This window comes from Vulpes lagopus, chromosome 1 (assembly GCF_018345385.1).
Source record: "Vulpes lagopus strain Blue_001 chromosome 1, ASM1834538v1, whole genome shotgun sequence".
In the NCBI taxonomy this organism is placed as follows: Eukaryota; Metazoa; Chordata; class Mammalia; order Carnivora; family Canidae; genus Vulpes; species Vulpes lagopus.
Window position 1 is genome coordinate 116,229,928 of NC_054824.1, and position 25,924 is coordinate 116,255,851.

The following is a 25,924-nucleotide window of genomic DNA, read 5'->3' on the forward strand; positions in this document are numbered from 1 at the left end:
GGCACTATCATCAAAATCAATTGCATATTTGTGGGTCTATTTCTAGAATCTCTATTGGTCAATTTTATTTTCTCTACACCAACTACACTATCTTGATTACTATACCTTTAGGTTGTTGCTGTTGGTTTTAAAAGCTTCATAGTTTTAAATAAGTAAAGAAACAAGCAAAATTTTAAAAAAATCTTCATAATTTTGAAATTAGGTAGTATTAGTCCTCAATTTTTTTTCTCCAAAGTTGTTTCGACTATTCTGTCTTTGCATTTCCACATAAATTTTAACATCAGCTTATTAATTTCTATAAAAAACCTACTGCAATTTTAACTGCGTGTTTTATATCCTCAATAATTTTCTGTCTACTTGTTCTATCAGTTGATAGAGGAATGATGAAATCTCTGACCAAATAGTAGATTTATTTTTTCTTCTTGCAGTTCTACCAGATTTTGCTTCATATTATTTGAGGCTTTGGCTTTTTATTACATGTAGTAGCATTTTAATTATTTTATCTTCTTATGAATTGACTGCTTTGTTATTATAAAGTGACACTCTTTATCCATGATAATGTTTTTTGCTTAGAAATCTTCTTTATCTGATACTATTATAATCATTCCAGGTTTTTTTTCTTTTATTAATGTTAGCATGACATATGATTTCCATTCTTTTACTTTTTATGTATGTGTGTCTTTAAATTGCATTTCTTGTAGGCAGCATGTAGTTGGGTCTTGATTTTTTTTATCCAGTTGGGTAATCATTGCCTTTTTATTGGAGTGGTTGGAGAATTTATATTTTGTGTGATTATTGATAGAGTTGGATTTAAATCTATGATCTTGCTATTTTTCTATCTATTCCACCTGTTTCCCTTCTTTTTTTTTAAACTTTCTTTTGAATTGAATTTTTTTTATTATTCCATTTTTAGCTATGCTATCTTATTAGCTATAATTCTTTGTTTTGTATTATGGTAGTTTGGAATTTTAATAGACATCTTATCACAACCTTTTTCAAGTAATATTATACTACTTCATGTATAGTGTAAGAACTTAAAACAGTGTTATTCCATTTCCCCTTTCAAGCCTTGGTGCTGCTATTGCATGGATTTTATTTGCATATATATATAATAAATTGCACAATACAGTGTTATTATTTTGGGTCAAATAGTCACTTATTTTTCAAAGAAATTTAAAAAAACAAACAAAAAAGATATTTAAAGGTAAGAAAAAACTTTTCAATATTCACTCACATTTTTATAGTTTCTATTCTTTTTTTCATTGTGTGGATCTGGATTCCCATATGATATCATTTTCTTTGTACCCGAGGCATTTTCTTTGCTATTTCTTGTAGTGCAGGCCTGCTGGTCTGAATTATTTTATTTTTTGTATGTCTAAAACAGTCACTATTTCATCTTCATTTCTGAAATATATATCTTCATTGGTTATAGAATTCTAGATTTCAATACTTTAGAAAGGATGGTCCAAAAAAAAAAAAAAAGAAAGGATGGTCCATTATAGTGCAGATCTGCACTGTAAGAATGACTATTGTTATTCTTATTTTTATCCCTCAGTACATGTCTTTTTCTCTTTACCTGTTTATCATAGATTATCTTTATCACTGGATTGAGAAATTTGTTTGTGATATGCATTATCTTTATCACTGGATTGAGAAATTTGTTTGTGATATGCATTTGTGTTGTTTCCTTCATGTGTCTGTGTTTGGGGTATATAAGTTCCTTGGATCTGTGAGTTTTTAATTTTTATCAGCTTTGGAAATTATTTCACCATTATTTCTTTAAACATTTTTCTTTTCCTGTATCTCTGCTCTTCTCTGCTTCAGGAGCTCCAATACATGCCACTTGAAACCACAAGTCACTGATGCTGTGTTCCTTTTCCATTTCAGTCTTTTTGCTTTCTGTGTTTTATTTCAGACACTTCCTATGTCTGTGTCATAATTTTACTATCCTTTTCTTCTTCAGTGTCTAACTTGCTGTGAATTCCAGTGTATGGGTTTTGTTTTGTTTTGTTTTCAAACTTTGTAATTTCTATCTGTAGAAGTTGAGAACAATTTGTATTATTTTATGTTTTCCATGTCTTTAATTAACATATTTAATTTTACCCTCTTGAACATACAGAATATTTTTATAATAACTTTTTATATACTTATTGGCTAATTCTATAATCTGTGACATTTTTAGTTTTGTTTTCATTGATTGATTTTTTTTTCCTTCAGAAAGGGTTGTATTTTCTTGCTCCTTTGTATATTTAATAACTTTTCACAAGATGCCAGACATTTTGAATTTACATTGTTTGGTGCTGGATATTATTGTATTTTTATAAAAGCTCTCCAGCTTTGTTCTGGGGAAACAATTTGACCTTTCAAGGCTTGCTTTTGTTAAGTGAAATCAGAACAGACTTTAGTCTAGGGATAATTTGGCCATACTACAGAGACAATATCCTTCTGAGTAGCACTCCAGTAGATGCCTGTGAATTTTAGGAGATTTTCACTCTGATTCATGGGAATATGGACTCTCCCAGGCCCTATGAGAGCTTTGAAGATTGTTCTCTCCAATTCTCTTGTGTGAGTTTTCTGCAGTCTAACTGGTTCCCTCATATTGATTGCTAATTGATATTCAGATGAGCACTCCAGAGGGACCCTCTGAAGGTCTCTGAAGCCTACCTTTCTGTGCAGCTCTTTCCTCCAGTATTCATCCTTGTGACTCTATCCATAGTTACCTTGCCCTTCCTAGAATTCCAGCTTCTTCTCCTCAACCTGGGGATATTGCCAGGCTCTACCTGGATTCCTCTTCCTGAGCTGCTGTCTTGAAATTATCTCCAGACAATATGCTAGGACAATGGTAGAGTTCACCTAATTTGTTTCTCTTCTTTTGGGAATCATTGTCCTAAGCCAGCTAATATCCAATGTCTGTTAACAGTTGTTTCATGTATTTTGCTTGGTATTTTAGTTATTTGATGTGGAAGGGTCAATCTAATGTCAGGAACTGCGGAGGATATAAAATGTTACTTTATTTACAAACCAATATGTTTCATACCACAGTTTCATAGATGCTGGCAAAAGATAAAAGATTTCCAGGCCAGAGACAAAGGATTCTATAACTCACAGCACAATCAGATGGCATGAGCTTCATGTTCTCATTACTTTCCTTTGCATTGTCCCCCTGCCAACTTCCACAGGGTTATATGGAGCAGCACAAATAGATGCTGTACACACAGTAGATGTATGTTACGTCTGACAAACCTTGTAATTATAAGGCGGCTGCTAACAAATCAACCCAAGCTTTCTCTGGAGAAAGACATTATCTTTATTATGCTGATCAGAAAACAAGTCAAGTTTCTGCCCTAGAGAATATACTGTCATTGTATTCCAAGTTTGTTTGCTATCCAAACTCCCTTGAAAAGATATTCTATAAAAAGCTGATATAGGATGTACAGAAAATATAACTTATGTCATTACTGTTTTTTAGGACCAGTAAGAAAATCAAAATTGTCAAGCAAAGAAAGTAAAATTGTGGCTTTGAATGAATGAATGAATGTTTTAGGAAGAATTTCAGAGATGAGGTACTTCTTTATACTGTGGAGCAGTAATTAATCTTCCTCCAGTAGGAGAGAAGCATCTATGACTCTTGGCATATGCTTGGCTTCCCAGAGTGTGTGCTTTTCACTTTTCCTTGTTTTTCAGAGGGTATTGTTCCTGGGCCACCCACAGACCTCTCTGTCACAGAGGCCACCCGGAGCTATGTGGTGCTCAGTTGGAAGCCCCCTCGCCAACGTGGCCATGAGGGCATTCTGTACTTTGTGGAAAAGGTAAGACTCTGGGATCAACATTATTACCCCTGTCTTTTCCTAAAGATTTCTTTAAAGAAATAGAGATTAAATTTCCATTGTGTCCTGTATTCTTTAAACCCTTCCTTATAAACTACGAACAGTCTTCACAAAAAAAATGTATATTATACAGAACTTTATCTGAAAGTTCAGGGGTTTATGGATCCCTGGAGCTCACCCATAGACTCCTAAGAGGTCCACAGACCCCAAATTACAATCTTTTTAAGAAGAGAAATGTTCCTGAAACTGTAGATTGTTCATATAGCACTGTTTTCTAGACACTTTCTCTGTCTTCCTTGCTCTAGTAATGGCTTTTCATCTCTCTACAACTTGTTTTCCACAGTGAAAAATGAATACTGATGAGGGTAGATGAGCCAGAGGAATAAAAATTACAGTACTTTTCAGAGCTAGAGAGTTGAAGAGAGAAAGTCCTTACATGCTGCCTTGCACTCAGCTAGTACTAAGTGCAGATAGTAGGGTGGGGTCAGGAATCAGAAAACAGCATGAGATACTGGCTAGTTCTTTCCTTCAAATATCTTACAATTTTGTTATAATTATGTTAGAAAGGGCAGCATACAATGAAGGTGTAAAATAGGTGGAATGATGATAATTGCATATGGATTTATCACATACCCATCTTTGAGTGCAGTTGTAGTAAGTATTTCTGCCCAGAAAATGTAGAAGAGCCAAGTTTTGGACAGGACATTATTTGGGGGAAGTGCCTAGTTGCAAGTTCAGATACTGAGGAGGAACAACCTGCCAGGCAAGGCATAATTGCCACAGGAAAAGGGCATTTAAAGAGAATTTGCTTAAAATGAGGTTCAAAGTCCATTTGTTAAGAAAGTTTTGATTGAGATGTACTTGAAAAAAATGAATCAAAAGTAAGTTTATTTTAAGTTATAGGTAAGAATGTTTATGTTTTATTGGCAGGCATGCACCATTTTTTTTTTAAGAACAGTGAATGAAACAATTGGCTGTACTTTTTTGTGTATTTTATTTTTATAAAATTTTGTGACAATATAAGTTATCATTTACATTTTACTTTCATAGCAAAATTATAGAAAATGTCTTTATTTGGCAAAAATGTTATGTAGCTCAGTTAGCTTTCCTAAGAACTTTTCTCTTTCATCCTTAAAGCTATTCTGATCATTCAATATCAGAACATCTATTAGGTCACCTTCCCTGACAATTATTATGAGATTACCTAGATATCATAGATATATAGGTACCTCCAAGCATCTGAAAATTAGATGACAACATAAAAGTAATATTCAGATATCTTATGGCTTTTTAGTTATTTCAGATCATCAGAGAAAATTATACTAGCATTAAAAATACTAGGGTCTAAAAAAAAAAAAAAATACTAAAAAAAAAAAAAATACTAGGGTCTGTGGTTTTCCAACTTTAATTAATAAATTTATTAATTTATTTCCTTGATAAAGACATTTAGCTCATGTCTTTGAGGAACATCTCTCACTTCTCCTTATCCTTAGCAAATTGGTACAATAAAATGGATTATCTCTTTAATATGCAATATGGGCATCTTTCAAAAGAGCCTGATTTTACCAAAATAATATTAAAAGTTTTTATTGTTATAAATTTGTATATTTTCCAGATATTAGCTTCAAATTAAATATAACTTAAACATTATTTCTGACTTAAATTTTTTCTATTTTTTAATAGAGGACAAGACTAGAGTGGAAAATATTTATTTCCTAGTGTGCTTAATACATACCCTTCACTGAATCTTTTTGAAATGTTCCACAGGAAAAGAGTTCTGAATAAGCTCTGTGACAGTAATTACCATCTTTTCTGTAATAATGACATAGTTACAACATAATACTGAGGCATTTTATTCAGATGAGTCAACTTTGGCTTCTGTGAACATTTCCTCTGGTCACATAAACTCTAATTTCTCCAGGAAAATCTATAACTCCCCTAGACCTAAATACATATGAGTCTGTGATTAAAAATGTAAGTGTTCTCCCACCAGCAAACCTATTAATATAAAACAGAGGGAACATTTATGAGTGCAGTGTGAATAAAGAGGCCCATATAGGCACCACTGACAGATACAAAAGGCCCAGGAAGTTGACATATTGGGGGAGGAGAACATGTCCAGAGACCTAGGGCACATTTACAGAAGAACTATCCAATCCTCATACTGTTCTACTCAGTTGAGTCTCAAGTTATTTCTGATGAGCCACTTCTAACATGTTGACCTTTCTAAAGGGCAATGTTTCACGTGCTCTCGTCCTGCAGCACATTTTCATCCATAGAATGTTCACGCCCAGGGAGTGCTGCTTCTTCAGTTACCTCTGAGCTTGTACTTCTTTACAGAACTTTTTACCAGAATTTGCATCTTCATAAAGCACAAACTCACCTGTCATGGCTACAGCTTATACCCAGTTACACCATGTCTGTGAGCCCTGAAATGGTTGATATTGAGAGGTTTAATAGCAAGAGAATTGGATAAATTGGTCTCCAGCGCTCCCAGCCTTCCTATCCTACTGAGTTCTTTTCAGCCTCAGTTTTTTCAGATATCTTATGTCTTCCCCTATCAAAAATCTGGTCCTGTCAGAAGCAAGGATTGTATCACTTGATAGCTCTCTTTCTGCAAGCAGGAATGAAAAGAGCCAATGTTTACCAAGGACCAGGCACTGCTCTAAGCACTCTGCACGTGTGCACCCACTTAATTCTCACAGCAACTCTATGAGGGAAATACTCTTATTTTCATCATACCTATTTTGCAGATGAGGAAATTCACGCATCAGTGGGGCATATAATTTGCTCAGGTCACACAGTTAGTAAGAGACAGAGCTAGGATTTGAACCACGGCAATCTGGCTCAGTTTTCATATACTGTATCCAGTTAATACACATCATTGCCTTTCAATCTTCCCAAGCCTGTCTTCTCCTCTGGAAAACTTGGATAATCACAGTGCTACCCCCACAGTACTTAATTCAGAGCATAGTTGAGAGGTTTAAAGAGTTACAATGGCATAAAGCTTTTAGTAGAGTGAAAGGCAGCTATTATTTTTACTATGAAAGTATAAATGACTGATAATTGTTATATGTTCCCCAGGGGAGAATGTGTCAAAATGAATCAAAGCCATAGACTAAAGGATTAAAGGTCTAGGAGAATTTTATCCCCCAGTTAGCAGCAGATTCACTGTTTAGGGGCAATTTATTCTCTCTACCCTCCCACACACAATGACACAATCATGAAAGATTCTACAAAGGACTTTGGAGGTTACTTTGTCACATTTGCCTATTTTACAAATGATGAAATTGAGACCAAAGGATACTCATGTGACTTTCCCAAGGTCACATATCTTGTTATGAACAAAGCTAAGACCTCAATGGATGCCCCTGGGTCCTTTGCACTATGCCACATTGCCTCCCATTTCAAAGTCAATGATGTTTATGCCAAGCAATATATCAGTATTCTTATGGTCCCAACAGCATATCATCCTTGACAGCTGGTCACTGTATCATAAGGTTTGGATTTCTGGAAAAGTCTCTTGAAAATTTCCAAAGGTTCTGAAGTAAAATCACTTCTGCTGACCTTAGGGCAGAATTGAGAATTCGAATAGGTGGGGAAAAAGGATTACTGTATAATGATAGTTTTCTCACTATATTCTCTACTAAAGTGCAAATAGACACCATATCCTTATCCTTCAAGGATTTCAGAGTCACTCTAGATCATTTTAATTCCAACATTTAATTGCTTTAAATTTAGTTTTTCCATCATTTATTTCAAATATAGGGAAGAAAAAAAGAACATCTTTATCTTTCATTAACTTCATTCAGAATTTTAAAAAATTCATTTATTCAGAAAAAAAAAAGACAATTGTTGATTATGTGCCAGATATAATTCTAGGCTCTGGGGTATAGCAGTGAACATGACAATTACCTGTACTCATTTCATTGAAATTTACTTTCCAATGGAGGAGATGACAAATAAATAACTTAATTTCGAATACAGGTGTTTTGACAAAATAATAAAGGAGAATAAGGGATAGGGAGTGATGAGAAAGGAGCAAAGAACTCTTTTAGATTCTTTGATAGGATAGGGAGGGAGTGATCAAGAAGGCCTTTTTGAGGAGGTTGTATTTGAGTACAGACCTAATGAGATTATACATCATTAAATGACATTCCATTAAAATAAAACAGTTTATAACAATGAAAATTTAAGAATTTTATATAGCATAGTAAATCTAATTACCTGCCCTAAGAATTAGAAAAGTATCTGACCCCACACTGTCTTCTGAATAAATTTAAGTCTTTCATAGGTAGATAGATGATCTTAGTAGATAAAGTCAGTGCAGTATTAAAGTAGCAAATTTGTCAAACAATCCAAAGCTATGTTTGATTTAGATAATCCTATGGACTACAGATGCTTCATCCCCATTTCCTACAAATTTCTTCTCCAGTTCAACTTCCAGCAGGTAAGTAGTTTGTTGACTGAGAAATAAGACTGCTAAATGCCTGGCTTCAGAGTTCCCATCTATTCTTGCTGTGCTGTAAATGGATCTCACTGTTTGGGCTGCAGTGTGATGCAGGAACAGAAAACTGGCAGCGGGTGAACACCGAGCTCCCTGTGAAGTCTCCCCGCTTTGCTCTCTTCGACCTTGCTGAAGGGAAATCCTACCGTTTCCGTGTCCGCTGTTCTAACTCAGCAGGAGTTGGTGAGCCTTCAGAGGCAACCGAAGTGACCGTTGTAGGGGACAAACTTGGTGAGTAAAGAGTTTGGTTGAACAACTATAAACTGACTTTACTTCAGTTCAAGAAAAATTCCAAAGCAAGAATTTCATTAGAATGTATATATCCAGAAGTAAAAGTGATGGCATCCTTTCACATTATAAATTTAATTGATGACTGTACCTGGCTGAGACATTTTAAAAACTCATTATTATGAATTATGAAGTCATGAAAAGTAAACTCCAAGAGTTTCAACTGCATTGCTGATGTATTTTTTTTCCTGGAGTATTTAGTGTATCATTATTGCCTCCAAATGTATTTTTTTTTATTTTCTGCTTTAACAAATATAAAATAAAGCAACAGTACACTTGACATGATTACTTATATAAAAATATATATGCATGTATTTGTTCATATGTGATAAGAATGAATTTTTAAAAACTGCCGTGAGTTTGATCATCATTTTCTTCCTTCATCAGATATCCCCAAGCCCCCAGGCAAAATCATCCCAAGCAGAAATACAGACACATCAGTGATAGTTTCATGGGAGGAATCCAAAGATGCTAAGGAGCTGGTCGGGTACTACATAGAGTCAAGTGTTGTCGGCTCTGGCAAGTGGGAGCCCTGCAATAACAATCCTGTGAAAGGCTCACGGTAACTGCAGTGTTGGGGTGGGAGGTGCTGTGGGGAGCCTTCTGACTCTAGAGCACTGGAGCTTTGAAGAGGAAATGCAACCACTGACCCAGACAGCAGCACAAACATCTAACAAGGGAGATTTTGTAAAAACACGATACCATAAATATCCAAATGAGTTTAAAATTGAATATAATCTTCTGCTCGATATTTGAAGAAAAGGTTTACTTGTGATTTTAAGCACTTAGAAACACATTAATGCCAGCTATGATGAATTCATTTTATAGCTTTTTTTTCTGATTCTTTTCCTTTATGCCATTTGTCCTTTTTCACCCATCTGTTCTGGTCTTGACTATTCAATGTGATACTAGATTTCAAGGATCTAATTGACTCTAGCTGACATAAAGTACTGAGGCATTTTATTTATTTATTATTATTATTTTTTTTTTTTTAGAGAAAGGTGTGGTGGTGAGGGGGGGAAGAGAATCTTAAGCAGGCTCTATCTCACAAACCCTGAGATCATAACCTGAGCTGAAATTGAGAGCTGGACACTTGACCAACTGAATCACCCAGGTGCCCCTAAGGCATCTTAAACAAATAGGAAAAGAATATCAACATTTACAAATTCTGAACATGGTTAAACTTGGTGCTAGTAGACATGAGTAACACTAACAAAGAGACATTCACAATACCTTGCCACTTCTTTATATCTGTTTCTAATATGAAGAGGGTTATTTTCTTTTTCTTGCTTTCAAATATTTTGTCAGTCTGCTTTGCAGGTTGATGATGAGTTCTGACCTGCAACCAAACTCTGAGCCTCCTTTGATTTAGGACCAGTCTGAGAGGAGAATTCCAGCCTCCCAAATTGTCAAACGAGCTTGTTAGAGAGCTTCTGGTATGGCCACTTCAAAGTCCAAGGACCCCCATAGGATGAGTTGTTTCTTTTGCAGAACAGGAAAGAATAGAGGCAAATCAATTAATGGGAGAAAGCGAGAGATTCATCTGTTCATTTCGCTCTTATTCTGAGTTCCCAGCATTTTCCTGGGACTATTTAGAAATATTTATAGAGGGTTAGACAAGGTCTGCCTTTCCACAAACAGATGGGAGCTTCTCAAGGACAGGCACCATTTTTTATTCACCTTTGTGTCCACAGTATCTAGCTTAGAGTCTGGAACACTGAAGTGCTCAATAAATATTTGCTGAACTGAGCTGACCTAAAGGATTGGCCTAATTTATGACTGCCTTCATTAAATATTCCAACATTACTAATGGTAATAGAGTCATTAGCAGACCTGTTATTTCCTCTGGTTATAGTCCTCAGGATGGATTAAAATGTTACAGTGATTCATGAAATGGCTATTTATAGCCATAATAGCTATTAAGAAGTGCGGTTGTTTTATGTGTGAAACTGCCCATGGATTCACACTTCATTACTGGGTCCTTATATCTAAATGGTAATACATATTTCATCTTATTTTCAGATTCTAGTGTAATTCCTCAAGTAATTATACCTTCCCTGCCATGCCTAGAAGCAGTGCCTAGGCCCTATAACACAGAGCAGCCAATGCCTTAAGTATATACTTGAAAAGGCCATTACTAGTATTAATACCACCTATTATTTATTCAATGCTAAGCCGTGAAATAGATACTTTAAATACCTTATGGCCAATCTTTACACAAAAAATTATGATTAAGACATATTATCCCAGTTTTACTAATAAGCACACAAAGGCTCAGAAAAGTTAAGGTACTTATTCAGGGGAAAGCCAGGAGGACTCTGTGTTGTTTGATAGGGTGAGTTTAGAAAATTGCCTTAATTAGCTGCCTTCTTGTCCAAAGCACATATATTACCTGATCTCTGTACTTATTCTTTTTGCTATTAGAAAATGAATTGTTTTTATAAAGCCAGATCATTCAGTTAAGCTAAAACCATCTTGTCTATCCCTAGGAAAAATTTTTGAAACTTCCTTTCCTTTTAGATTTACTTGCCATGGATTGGCAACTGGTCAGAGTTACATCTTCCGGGTCAGAGCAGTTAATGCAGCTGGACTTAGTGAATATTCACAGGATTCAGAAGCAATAGAAGTAAAAGCTGCTATTGGTAAGTTCATTATGCATAACTTTGTAGTTAAGAATGGATTTTTATAAGTTATAAAGGAAGATACCACGCTCTGCAGAAATTGTTTAAAGCTTCTAGAATTGCTTGATGATTCCATCCTCAGATGACCATTTTCTCTGACTCCAGGTGACAGCTAACCTTCCAAAGCCATTATTTTACAGATCTTCATCACTTATCCAGATTCTGTGCATCTGTAGCCTTGTCATCTTCACAAGTTTGAGTTTCCTCAGATATTTCCCACTGTGTGAAACTCCATTCTAACTTCGTGCTCATCCTGGGAATGTGAAGGGCCATCCAGTTCCTTGGAGTGGTATATCACCCATAACACAGATCATTTCACCTGTGACAAAGCCTGGCTTGTTTTCACTAACAATACATTAACATGCTTTTTATAAACTCCTCTAAGTTTTGTGCAAGACACAAGTAGTTGCTTAATCATATGCTACATCTCTGCTCCCAAAGTAACCAACAGAATAAAACTGGTAATAAAGTAATTGTATGTACGTACATGATGTGCCTCCCAATCTTAGATAAAGCAGGGAAGGGACCCAGGTAGTTCAGAGCACCAAAAATGAAGTCTGGGATAGAGCAACACATATTTGAAAGGAAAGATTATTTTATATCAGTTATCTTTGGTTATCATGCCATATTATTTTTTAATACTCCTTATGGTATTTATGGACAATAGTGAACATTTTTTTGAGGTTGGGAGGTACAGACCATTAATATTTCAGTAATGTACATAATTCTGTTATAAAATCAGGGTCTTTAATGTATGTCTTGTGCACTTTATGATCCTTTCCTCCCGTCATTCTGTTGAATAATAGGACTTAATATCTTTCAAAAAATGTCAGAGATTTGTTTTTTTTCTTATATATACTTGGGTTCTGTGAAACAAAATGGTTCCTGTTCTGTCTGTGGTTTTCTGTTCTTATTTCTTCTTTTCCCAGAATATGGAGAAGTTGAAATGTTTCCTTGGCATAAATTATTTTGGAATGTATGCTTTCCATATTTCTTGAAAAGCTGAGTGATTTCCATTAAACTAAGATGACTTTTGTTCTATTTGTGGGCCTAATATTTTTCCCTTTGTTCTATTACGTAAGAGCAATTTGTACTGTGTCTGGGCTCAAAGTGTTTATGTTGTTATCTGGTGATTGTAGGGGGAGGAGTGTCTCCAGATGTGTGGCCTGAACTGAATGATACACCTGGTGGACTAACAGACTCCAGGGGAGGCATGCATGAAGCCTCCCAGCCAGCCTTTAAGAAAAATGCTTTGCTTGGTAGCAAACTTAACAAACCTTCACTACCCAGTAGCACTCACAACCTGGGCCAAACAGAAGTGAGTAAAGTAAGTGAAACAGTTCAGGAAGAGCTTACCCCATCACCACAGAAGGCAGCCCTTAAGGGGAAAAGTAAGTCTGACCCTCTGAAAAAGAAGAAGGACCTAGGTGAGATTCGAAAGAGTACAACTGTTCCATCTGTCTCCATCAGTGTCCTCACCTCATTGTCGAGATCACATTCTTCCATCTCTGTGTTCACTTTCATCAATGTTTATTCTTCATTTGACATGTTTCAGCTATCCATTTGCAGTACTTTTGTCTAATGAGTTGTAAAAGTAACTTTGGGGGAGTTTGGCTTTTATACATACTTCACTGTGCTTAATGACAGCAGAATATTTAAAGTGATTTGGTTATTGAGCCCTGTTTGGTTTCTCAGGCAGACACACCATTGGCCTCATTTCGCTAAGAAAATTAGAGCTGAGAGGAGAAAGGATTTGATAATCACAGCCCATGTAGAGTTCTTGGAAATACTCATGCTCAATACATGTATGGGAAAAATATGTTTCAAAGAAGTCACATTTTATCAGGACCATAGTTATTACTGCTGTTCATCTTCAGGTTTTCAAGTTATCCTTCATATTTAACTCCAATAAATATAAGTAATAGTCTCTTTGATGTGCCATGACAAGTTTAACAGGCAATTACAATCATCACATAAAGCTAAATTCTGGGCTATGTGAATCACATTCCCAGAACTGATTTATTTAAGACTATTTATCAGTAAGGTCAGAATTTTCTTAATAGGATATTTGATACTTGTGGCTTATATATTCTAGATGACAGTGTTTTCTTATCAAATAAAAATGAAATGATAAGCATTGTAGCATGCCTCTCATCCATCTCCTATTACTACTCCACTTCCAACTTCTATAACTTCTATTTTTTTTAACCTTTATTGTACCTTCAACTCAAGATGGGATATTCATTTGAGAGTTCACATTCTATATGTCTCTGTAATAGAAAGAGTGAGAGAGATGAGAGAGAATATTTTTAGTGTAAAGAATGAAAGAGGTTGGTGAGAGGGAGAGAGAGAAACAAATGTATTTTATTTTTTAAAAATCTTTATTGTTCTAAGAATCTTTTTGAATAAGAATAAGTAGTTCTTTTTTTTCCCTGTAATCCAAATAAATATTCAGAAAAGTCTTTTTCATGTCATTGCACATCTGGATGGATTTCTTTCCACCACCTGACCCCCTCTTTCTTTATCAAACACCATTATTTACTAGTTGGGGGGAGAAGTTGATCAGCAAAGCCACATAAATGAAAGAAGACTTTTAAAACATCCTCCAGATATTTTTCTGGCTAGGAAATAATAAACACGGTGACAGCTGTCTAGCATTTTGTACCATATAAATAATAGTCCAACATCAGGTTAAAAATAATGCAGCAAAAGGTATTATATACTAAGAGAAAAATCGCATGGCAGATTGTGCCTACTTTAAAAAAATTTTTTTTTAAGATGGCATTTAGCTGAGCTTGAAATAAGATTTTTTCTGTGCGTAGACAGAACTTGTTTAGTTATAAGGTCTCACAAGGGTATGTATGCCTGAATGGTGAAATGCTAACCATTTGGAAATAACATGGAAATTCTCTATAAGCACATTGAGGCAGAAATTGATATACATACTTCATTTTCCTCAAGGAGCAAATAAAAACAAAACCACCTTAAGAAACAAAAATATGTATCTTGTGAAAAATATTTCTTCTTCTGGGGAATAGAATCCTTTTTCAGAATATTGCACTGTTTTGCTGTTAGTATTTCAAAAATTATTCTTCTGTGGAAGTAGGAGAGCAGGATCTTTTTATCTTTGGAATAATATTTGCAGTGCACTTTTTACTGTATGTGGGGTTTTTTTCTCATACACCAAATTGGGTGCCAAGTTACTGATTAGTTTTCACACTTTAGTTTTATGCTGCAAGACCCTAGTGCCCTCACAGGTGGCACGAATGAAACAAGTTTAATGTACATAAAATCATAAATGCATTTCTTTCTACTTACTTGATATTCATATTGCAACAGCGGCACCATCTCCACCCTGTGATATCACTTGTCTTGAAAGTTTTCGTGACTCGATGGTTCTTGGATGGAAGCAACCAGATAAGACTGGAGGAGCTGAAATTACTGGCTATTATGTAAACTATCGTGAGGTAATTGATGGAGTACCAGGAAGATGGAGAGAAGCCAACATCAAAGCTGTCAGTGATGAGGCATATAAGGTAAATGTGTGACCTTCTGTAGTGTGGAGTGTAATCATATATGATGATGACATGCTCGCTTGCACACACACGCACACCCACACCTACACCCAGCGGCTTATAAATGATTCATTTCATTTCTCCAGTGTCCATTGTCTACAACGACAGGATTTTGTCACAAATATATCAAGGTAAATATAAGTAAGCTGATTGACCAGGAAGGATTTGTATCTTCTGATTCATATGCATAAACATAATAACTTCCTAGAATATTTACTATGAAATGTATACTTATGGTAAGAATTCATGTTTATTTCAAAACAAAATATCTATAACCAATGTGCTGCTAGCTCAAGAGTCCCAGGATCCAAAAGACTGCAGTTTTAGCTTTCAGTGTTCAAATCACAAAGGATAAAGGGACATGGACCTGATGGCCAGCATCAGCTCACCACCTGTGAAGTGTCCCCCATTATAGTGGCTCTGATGGCCATGAAGGGATGATTGATATGTGTCTACCCACACATTTCTTTTTACTGCTTTGCCCATCTCAGAGTACTTGAGGGGTTTTACTGATGCCATAACTATGGTTCCTCTCTTTGGAGTATTGTTAGCTAGAGGAAAGTCACCCCCCTTAATACTCCCAGAACCCTATGCTGTGAGAGCGAGAGCAGGATGAGGTTGGGAGAATGGTGCTTTCCCCAACTCAGTTTTAAATCTAACATTTAAAATTTATGGAATATCACACACATACTGAATTCGTAAAGAAGTTAAAACAAGAATATATAGAATAAAATCATATTTTTAAAGTTCTTCCATGTTGATGTGTAGCTATGACTTCATTACTGTACGGTATTCTATTATATGACTGTCTCACAATATACTTTCTATCTAGTTATTGGTGATATTTCAGTATTTTCATATTTACAGCTATATCAAACAGTGTAACTATGAACATTTTTGTACATTTTTGTCTGCTGGCATGTATATGCACTAGTTTCTCTAGGTTATTACCTAAAAGCAGAATTGGTGGGCCAGAGAATCTGTTATCTTTAATTTTAGTAGATACGTCTATACTGGTTTTCTGAAGAGTATGAGAATTCCCATTGTTGCACATTCCCCTAACACTTGGTATATTCACACATTTTCAGTTTTGACAATCGGGGTGTCAAATGAATCTGAACATCTTTTGCTATATATAATATCCATTTTGAAATCTTTTATAACATGCCTGCACAAAGATTTGCCCATTTTTCTAATATATTTTCTTTGTATATTCTGAGCTTAAAATCCTTGGTAGCTGTGGAGGCTGTGTCTATTTTTCCTGCTCCTTGGTTAGTATTTCTTCTCCTTATGGTAACAACACTAATTTTAATATCAAATTTATTGCAGCCAGACTTAACATTTGCTTTGTGGTATAAAGGTCAACATTCATTTTTCCCCTGTAGGGAAACACAGTTGTCCCATCTATTGAAAAGTTTGCCCTTTTTTCTACTATTCTTCTAGGCTATTTGTATCATGTGTCAGGTTTCTTTGATGCATGTGTCTGCTTCTGTGTTTTCCATTTCGTTCCACTGGTCTGTTTGTCTACCACTGGACCAGAACCACATTAATTTAATCATTACCATTTTATAGCAAATTTGATAACTGGTAGATCAAGTTATCTCAGTTTAGTTTATTATTCCTAGGCTGTTTTTAGTCCTTTGCACTTCGATATAAATTGTAGAATTAGGTTACCAAGTTCTACCAAAAAACAAGACAAGCAAAAGCAAACACAACAAATAAAATTAAATTAAACTAAAACATTTTACAATTGTGATTGATATTGCATTGAATCCATAAATAAATTGAGGAATAATTGACATCTTTAAAATTGACATCTTTTATTAATATAAATTTATCAATTTTCTTTTGGTTGGTGTTTATATGTATATAATTTTTCATCCTTTGACTTTCAATCTGTCTTTAACTTCATGATATATATATATATATATATCTTAAGAATCATAGGGTGGGATATTTTTCCTACCTGAGAGTCTTTGTCATTTAACTGGAGTGTTTAAAGATACTTCTAATATATGAACATGATATTTCTCTCCATTTATTTTGGTCTTTAAAGCTTCTCAATAAAGCTTTATAATTCTCTAGAGAAGTTTTGCACATCATTTGTTATTTATTTATAGGTATTACATGTTTTTGGTGCTTAAATAGTCTGTTTTTATATCATTTTGTTATTGCTGGTATAGAGAAATATACCACATTTTATGTATTGATTTTACATGTCATTGTTATGTATAAGTTTTTGCTAAATTTTCTTATTATTTCTATGTTACCTATGAGCTCTTTTTGATTCCTGTATATCATATCATCTGCAAATGACAGGTTGCTTCTTCATTCCCAAATTTTATATTTTTTGCTTTATTTTCTTAGCTTTCTGCTTAAAATCGTTAACAAAATATTGATAGAAGTGGTGATCTTGGTCATTCTAGACTTGGTCTTTATCTAAAGGAAAACATTTCACCATTTCACCATTAAATATTATATTTACTATCAGTGTTTGATAGACATCTGTTATCAGCCAAAGGAAGTTTCCTTCTATTCCTAGTTAAGAATTAATTAAAATTATGAAATATTTTTTCCGAATCCATTGAGATGGTTATATGATTTTTCCCTTTAGATTTAATGTGGTATATTCTAGTAATTATCTAATGTTAAAATAACCTTGCATTCCTGGCATAAATCCAAATTGGACATTATGTATATTCTGTCTATATATTACTGGATTTTTTTTTACTTATTGTTGTTTAGGATTTTTGCTTTTATGTTCATGAGTGAAATTACCCTGAGACTATAGAGTTAATTTGATAAAAATACTTGACAAGGATAGTACTGGAAGGGAAAATTTGCAGGATAATCTTACTTTATTGAGATATAATTCACATATCATAAAATTCACCCAGTTAAAATGTTACTTTATATATTTTGAAGAGGTGTTATTAGATGCATATAAAGTGACTTTTGATATCACTGACAATTTGTTTTGCCTTCAAGTCTCTATTGTCTGTTATTAATATAAATTTATCAATTTTCTTTTGGTTGGTGTTTATATGTATATAATTTTTCATCCTTTGACTTTCAATCTGTCTTTAACTTCATGATATATATATATATATATATCTTAAGAATCATAGGGTGGGATATTTTTCCTACCTGAGAGTCTTTGTCATTTAACTGGAGTGTTTAAAGATACTACCACTTTTTGTGTTTTCTGTTTGCTTGTTCTGTTTCATTTTCTGTCCTTACTTGATTACTTTTGAATAGGTTTCTTACCCTCACCTTTTAGCCATGCCCTTTCCCCCTCTATACTACCTTGAAAGCTATAAATTCTCCAGTGTTTGTTTTTGGTGGTTACTCTAAAAATTATAGTGAGTAAATTAACAGTCTGAATTCTATTGTTTTAACCTTGTCTGAGAAAAATAGGGCCTCAGAACACTGTAAACCATTTATCCTAGTCCCATTTTATATGCTATTGTGTATGTGTTTTTAAGTCATTTTTTAAATCCAAAAGTAATGTTATTAACGTTTTATAGTCGATACTTAGATTTATGTAAATTATTTTATTTAAGATTTTATTTTCTTTTAATTTCACATTTTTGACCTAGTTGAGAACACTTTCCTTTCATCTAAATTAAATACTTTAGAGTGTTCTTTAGTTAGGGTATTCTGAAAACACATACTCTTTTACTTTTGTTCATCTGAAAATAACTTTTTTCTTCATTTTCCAAAAAATTTTTCTAGATAAAACATTATATAATAGTAGTTATTTTCTTTCACACTTGGAAGGTATAATTCCACTGTCTTTTGGTTCAATGTTGCCACTGACATGTCAGCTTTTAGTCTGTTTGCTTATTTGAGTGTTGTCTTTTAGACAGCTTTTAATATTTTTACTATCTGTTTGGTGTGCTACAGTTAAATTATGTATCTCAGAATAGGTTTTTTAAAAATGTCTCTGCCTAGGATTTTGGCATGAGGAGTATTTTCAATCTGTGGGTTGGATTTTTCAAGAAGATCTTTCTGGAAAATTCTAAGCCGTTTATCTCCTAAAATATTGTTGCTGCCCCATTCTCTCCTCTCTCCTCTTGAAACTCTATTTAACATGTATTTGACATTATCATTCTATCTTCCATGTCTATTAATCACTCTTCTCTCTTTTCCATCTTTGTATCTTTCTGCACTGTGGTCTGTGTGATTTCTTATAACTTTCTGTTAGTTTACATATTTGCTCTTCTTTTGCATCTGATTTTCTGTTAAACTCATCCATTATTTTTCTATTATTGTATTTTTCTCTTTTTTAGGTCACATTTTACAAAATATTTTATAGTTTACTGTCTCTCCTGCAGATACTTTTTTTAATGTTTCAAGTTTTAAATTAAATTCTAGTTAGTTAACATATAGTGTAACATTAGTTTCAGGAATAGTCCCACAGATGTTTTAAATTTGTATTTTATGTTTAAAACATAGTAAGCATAGCTGTTTCTCTAATCTATGATGATTCTATCATCTAATATCTTTGCAGGTATGTATCTGTTTTCATTGGTTTTGTAGTATCTTGTTCATAGTATCTTGTTTTCTATGCTTGGTTATCCTTGATTATGTGCTGCTCATTGTCACTAAAATATTATTTGCATGAATAATTTGAGGTTCAGGATGAAGACATTTTTCTCTGTAAAAGATTTGTATTTGCTTCTGCAAGGTACCTGGGGATACCACTGGTTGAGTTTTTTTTCTTAAATCAAATACAAGCCTTTAATTTTTGGGACAATCAAGCAGTGTAAATTTATACTGTATGAAGGCAGGTTTATTTCTATTTCAACTTTACTCCCAAAGAGTAAAGCCCTTAAGGGCTCCATCTTAGTTGTAGAGGGTTCCCTTTTATTACCCTTCTTAGGTTGGCTCTAGGCTTTGATTTCAGTTCCTCTGCTTTTGAGATAATAAAAACCAAAGGTCAAATTTTTCTTTTTTGGCAGCTATCCCAAAGGTAAAAGCCACTTCTATATAGGTTCCACTTATCTCTTTTTGTTCCCTATTTCCCATTATTCTGTTCCTAGAATTCTATAATGTCTTGACAATAATTTGATGCTTTTGAAAAGATTTTTTAAAGATATTTTTGTCTAGTATTTTTAATTTTTTAGCAAGGTGATTAATCTCTATGGCCTGGTTCACCATTGCCAGAAATAGAAGTCCCACGCTACAATATTTCACCTAAGCCTAGAATGACCAACTTTCTCTGTTTGCCTAGGATTCTCTTAGTTTCAGCACTATACTGCCTACATCCTTAGAAACCCCACAGTCCCAAGAAAACTGGAATTGTTGGTCACCCTAATGGAACCCCAAAACAGCCCTGGTACCTGAATAAAGTACTTTTAGATCCAAGTTATCTACATGATGGTTTCCTACTAATTAAAAAGATCTTTCCTTCTTAAAGGAAATGTGTTTGTATGTGTGTGTGTGAATCAAAAAGGGAGTTTGTATTATTCTGTTACCCATAACATATAGCCATTATATTCTACTTGATCAAATCAGGATCATAGATATATATTTGTTTTGCTTGTCTTAAGTCATATAATGGGTAAGTTTTATTAACCCGACTGGTTCTATCGATGCCTTCATTTATTAAGCATTTTTAAAGGATTTTATTTATTTATTAGAGACAGAGAGAGAGCATGAGTGGGGGGAGGGACAGAAGAAGAAGAGCAAGCAGACTCCTTTGAGCACAGAGCCTGATCATGACCTGGGCTGAAATCAAGAGTCAGATGTTTAACTAACTGAGCTACCTAAATGCCCTCACTTATTAAGCATTTTTAATTCTCAAAGGATTGTTTACAGTCCATGGATTTTTTTCACACTAATATATTCCATCATTTATACTGTGCAAATATTTTCACATTCATTATTTTATCACATATATTTACTACAGCCAAATTTCCTATGAGGGATATAGAAAAGTCATTAAGTCATTCAGTAAGGAGCAGAAAAATGAAAGATTTTGAATATTTTTATTCCTAGCTTAGAATTCTTTTAATTTTCATCTGTACAAGCATAAATTTTCTATTTCTGCTTAGCAAATTACCACAAACTTTGTGACTTAGAACAACCCATATTTGTTATATCACAGTGTCTGTAAGTCAGGAGTCTAGGCATGTCTTAGATGAGTCTTCTGCTTGAGGTCTCACAAGGTTTTATTCTAGGTGTCAGCAGGGCTCATTCTCATCTGGAGTTGAGTTCCTCTTCCAAGATTATTCAGTCACTGGCAGAATTCAGTTCTTCCAGCTGTAAGTCTGGGGCCCTCTACTCCTAGAGCGCTCTTCTCCAAATGTGAGTGGCTAGGCAGTTCGCAACATGGCATTTGCTTCTTGAATGCCATCAGGACAGTGTTTTCTTCATGAAAGTGCCAAACCCCATTTTGAGAGTTTTCATCTGATTAATTCAGACCTACCCAGGATAATCTCCCTTTTGATGAACTAAAAAATGTACTGATTAGGGACTTTAATTTTATCTGTAATATCCCTCCTCCTTTTCTATTTGATGGAACAACAATCACAGGACTGATATTCCAATACCTTTCCCATATTCTGTTGGTTGGAACCAGGTCACAGATTTTACTCACACCCAGGGGGAGTAGATTACAAAAGGGTATGATTCATTGGGGGTCACTTCAGGGTGTGTCCAACACAAGAGGTAAGTAAATAAAATATTGAACAATTGAAAAAACAAACCTGATTCAGCATCCACTCTGTGATATTGTCATGTTGCAGATTAGCAACTTGAAGGAAAACATGGTGTATCAGTTTCAAGTGGCGGCCATGAACATCGCTGGGTTGGGAGTACCCTCAGCAGTAAGTGAATGCTTCAAATGTGAAGAGTGGACCATTGCTGTTCCAGGTAAACCATGAAAACCATTTCTCAGCACTCAGGCTTGAGGTCTCTTCCAAAAGAACCTACTGCTGGGAAGTAAATTTAAGTGCTACATAGACTGTTTCTAAGGGAAAAGAGTTCTCTTGGCCCCTTATGTTTATCTGAAATATTTCTGTAATCCTATCAAATAATAGGCACTAATATAAAACTGACTATAATTTCATGTGCTTATATTCCAAATACATCCTAAGGCCCTCAGAGTTATATCTTTCTGCTTGGAATAGGATTAACAGAAGCACACAATCTGAGTTCTACACTATCATTTAAAAGGAATTCTGATATTTTTTTTGTGTTGTTTAAAGACCATCGAAGGGCATCCAACTTGTATCCACAACAAAATACCTCAAAAACTTCTTCCTGTACTTTCTAATTCTCATGTATTCTTCCATATTGCCCTGGAACCTTTCACTTATCAATCTCCAGAAATCTCTCCCTCCAAGCTCAGCCAATGTGACTCCTCTTCCTTGTCTCTTTCCTCCCTTGCTTCTAGCTCTTTATGATATTATGTAGGTGGACTTAACATGCCTGCCTGGGACTTAAGTTCTGGACTTTCTTCACTTAACTCTCTCCACTTACTTCTCCAGTCATTTTGTTCTCTCTCCACTTTTGTCTCAACTCTGCCTCACAACAAAGTTCCTGGAACCTGGCTGGAAATATTCTCTTATGGAGGTTGCCATAGTGGGTGGTTGGCTGAACAGGGAAGAAAATGGGGAGAAGGCAGAAACAGTTACCTGTGCCTTTTTTTTTAAATTTATTTATTTATGATAGTCACAGAAAGAGAGAGAGAGAGAGAGGCAGAGACACAGGCAGAGGGAGAAGCAGGCTCCATGCACCGGAAGCCCAATGTGGGACTCGATCCCGGGTTTCCAGGATCGCGCCCTGGGCCAAAGGCAGGCGCCAAACCACTGCACCACCCAGGGATCCCCCTACCTGTGCCTTTTAAAACACAGCTACAACACTGAACAAATTAAAAAATTGAATACAAACAAATTTACCAAGCCATTAAGTTTCAAACTAGCCATGTTAATGTATTTAGTGGGTGATTTTTTTTTTGCTTCCAACAGTACCAACTTCACAGACCCAATGAGTGCCACCGGATGACTAGATTCTCCCACTTGGGCTTAATATGCAGCATATGTATAGCACCAGTATCGACCACATTAGAACACAAGGCCAACTGGAGCATACTGGGTAGATCCAGCCATGTCCTTGTTACCACCCTCTTCCTCTATGTGAAGCCCTAGTGCCCTTGAAGAACCATCAGTTTTGCCTTTGCTTAGCTTATATTTGCATCACTTCTCTATCAAATTTGAATAAAAAGATTACAAGAGAAACCTAAGAGAAGTTCAAGCACTCACTCAACTTTAATAAATATAAGAGGCAAACATGCTGCCTTTTCTCACACCTCCTTAAGCCAGTAAATATTTCTTAAGCTCTTTCTGTCACCTACACAAAAGTGGACCCGTTTTTAAATTCTTACAATTCCTGAATAAAATTAAAAAATATAAGTGACTAGAAACTCAGAAATTCTGAGCAGGCCTGTGGAAAATGTTTTGATTGAGAGATATAGTTAGCAAAAGAGGTTGCAGGATGAGTGCTACCTGTTTGGATGTCTCACTGGGTTCTGAGGATGGCACAAGAAAATAATTAGAAGCCCTTTGCAAAACAGAACATGACACACTATTATAAGGTATTGGTTATTTTTTAAATCTGTTACCATATTATTTAAACCTCTTGCCTTGTTGGAAGGCAAGGATGACACGTATCCGTGATTGTTAAGCTAAGATACAGGGCCCCACAAATATTGAGCTATCAATTGCAAAATGCCAAAGCATAGCATGGTAGAGTCTGTGTTTGTAGCTATGAGTCAGTTTAGGAGATTTTGATTGGTTGGTTAGAAATCAGTTATTTAAAAGAAAAAAAATAGGAAGAAAGAAAATAAATATATCACTTACATAGCAGCTGGTGGTCATGGAAAGATGTGGGATATCACTTAGTAGTTTGGATTCTCCGAAGACTGCAAACAGCACATGGACAAGGAGAACATTTGGCTTTCTTCCTGAACAGGTTGATCAAGTTACTTGGCTTCTCTGAGCTTTCTGTTGTCTTAAGGATGAATGAGACAAATAAATATAAAGTACCTAACAGTGTTTAGCTGGGGTCTATGGGATTAATTGTATCTTTTCATGAAAGTTCTTTGTAAACTGTAATTGTAGTTTGCTTTTACTCCTACATGGAATATATGCCCTATGGGAAAGATTTCCCTCTAAAAGGGAACTATTTTGTAATATATTACTTTTTCTCGTAAAAAAAATATTACTATCTATGTTCATATGCCATCAAAGAGAGTTGCTTTTTTCATCCTAATTTGAGATTTAGGGAAATTTTCAGATTGCCATCCAAAAGTAATCTTAAACTGAATTTGCAACCACATTAAACTCTTCTGATAAAAGATGAGGACCGCAAGCCCAAGGACACCCTGAAGGCAAGTTATCATCCAGCCTCTGGGGGCCACCTTGAATTGGCTCTAACTACCTGCTGCCCAAAAAGGGACTTAGTAGGTTGATGTAGAGCCATTGAGGAAACTTGATACAAAATGACCACAAAATACCTATTTTTATAGGATTGATAGACTTCACAAAAGAAGAACACTGGATTCAGCTTTAAGACTTCAAATGTGGTTCTAGATTTATATGTATTTGAATTTTCTCATCTATGTTACAATTTTTATACATTGGTCTCTCTCTCTCTTTCTCAGGACCCCCACACAATGTCAAATATAGTGAGGTTAGGAAAACCTCCCTGGTTCTGCAGTGGAAGCCTCCAGTCCATTCTGGAAGGACTCCAGTCACTGGGTACTTTGTGGACTTGAAAGAGGCCAATGCCAAAGATGACCAATGGCGAGGACTCAACAAGGCAGCTATTAAAGACACGTACCTGAGGGTAAGAGGGTGTTCATATTTGGATAAACCTTTTTTAGAAAGACAAATGTTCCCCTAATGATAATAACTTTAAAATTAGATAAAACACAACATTTCTGTTTTGATATGTTTCTTACATTGGGCTCCCCATTTGGCAGCCGTTGGGGTTGGGGTAAGTTCCTGATGCTTAAAGCCATTTGGTTCTATTTAACCTGAATCCCAGAGCCTAGCTTTGCAAAACATCCACAAGCTCCCTCCTCTCTTTTTCCCTCCTTGCCTCTACTTACCCACCTTACATTTTTGTTACAATCTTAGAAAGGTGACTTTCTCATTTCTACCTCTGATTTTTTTTTTTGAGTTTTTTTTTTTATTTGAGGGTGTTGTTTTTCATAGCATTCGTGCCAGCAAGGCTTTACCTGCTGATTCCTTTGAGTCATGGGCTCCCTCCTACTTGTGCTCACATGAGCTCAGAGGAAAGTGGAATGCGGTTCACTCAACTCTTGACCTAATCCTTACTCTTATCTACGTCTTTGCCTTCCAGATTCCTTTAGTGTTCTAGTTGAACAAATTCCGTAATTATCTACCAAAGATTATTCTGCTAAAGCCACTGAATCTCAATTGTAACAAATGGGTATCTCAAAAGAATGTTTTTTCCTATGTCACCAGTGACACCAAGAGACCCTTAATCCACACCAGGGCTTCAGAAAGTGTGGGGAATATGATTCTGACTCTTATTACTTAGAATAAAGTGTGGCTTCACCACAATCATTCAGAAAGCAGCACAGTGCATTTATTTTGCAGCTCTATCTGTTGGCAGAATAAGCGATTGCCTAGACAGGTGGGACTTAGAAGATACTCAGGGTATGCCTGCTATAAAAGTTCTCTCCCATTGACCTGCCACTGTGGATTAAAGTCCATACCATCTGTCAGCCACTCTCCAGAGATGAGGTATTTACTGTCCCCATAAAAAAAATATAAATATGTCCTCTAAGAGAGATGACCGTTAAACATGCCATTAACTCTCAGGATATGCTAATGACCTCCCTGACAAAACCTTGAGGAGGTAAGAAAGGTCACATTTCATGGGGAAGAGAAAAAGATGAAGGAAGGTCAGGAACTTAGCATGCTGTTGGGTAGTCCAAATGAGTCAGGAGGCCTCTAGATTCAAAGAAACCCCCAAAGGACAGTGTAAAATAAAAGTCAGACACATCCT

General features: G+C 35.2%; 1 protein-coding gene across 3 annotated transcripts in view; it reads left to right on the plus strand.

Moving 5' to 3' along the window:
- Window positions 1–25,924, plus strand: part of MYOM1 (myomesin 1) — a 132,941-nt gene that overhangs the window by 60,432 nt on the left and 46,585 nt on the right. For 2 of the 3 annotated variants that reach the window (XM_041751061.1, XM_041751065.1), the window contains exons 14-21: window positions 3,685–3,809; window positions 8,382–8,565; window positions 9,010–9,184; window positions 11,143–11,264; window positions 12,443–12,730; window positions 14,643–14,839; window positions 21,631–21,757; window positions 24,549–24,733. In XM_041751061.1, coding sequence (XP_041606995.1) covers window positions 3,685–3,809; window positions 8,382–8,565; window positions 9,010–9,184; window positions 11,143–11,264; window positions 12,443–12,730; window positions 14,643–14,839; window positions 21,631–21,757; window positions 24,549–24,733 — 1,403 coding nt within the window. The remainder of the gene's footprint in view (window positions 1–3,684; window positions 3,810–8,381; window positions 8,566–9,009; window positions 9,185–11,142; window positions 11,265–12,442; window positions 12,731–14,642; window positions 14,840–21,630; window positions 21,758–24,548; window positions 24,734–25,924) is intronic. The other variant, XM_041751066.1, reaches the window with a different exon arrangement.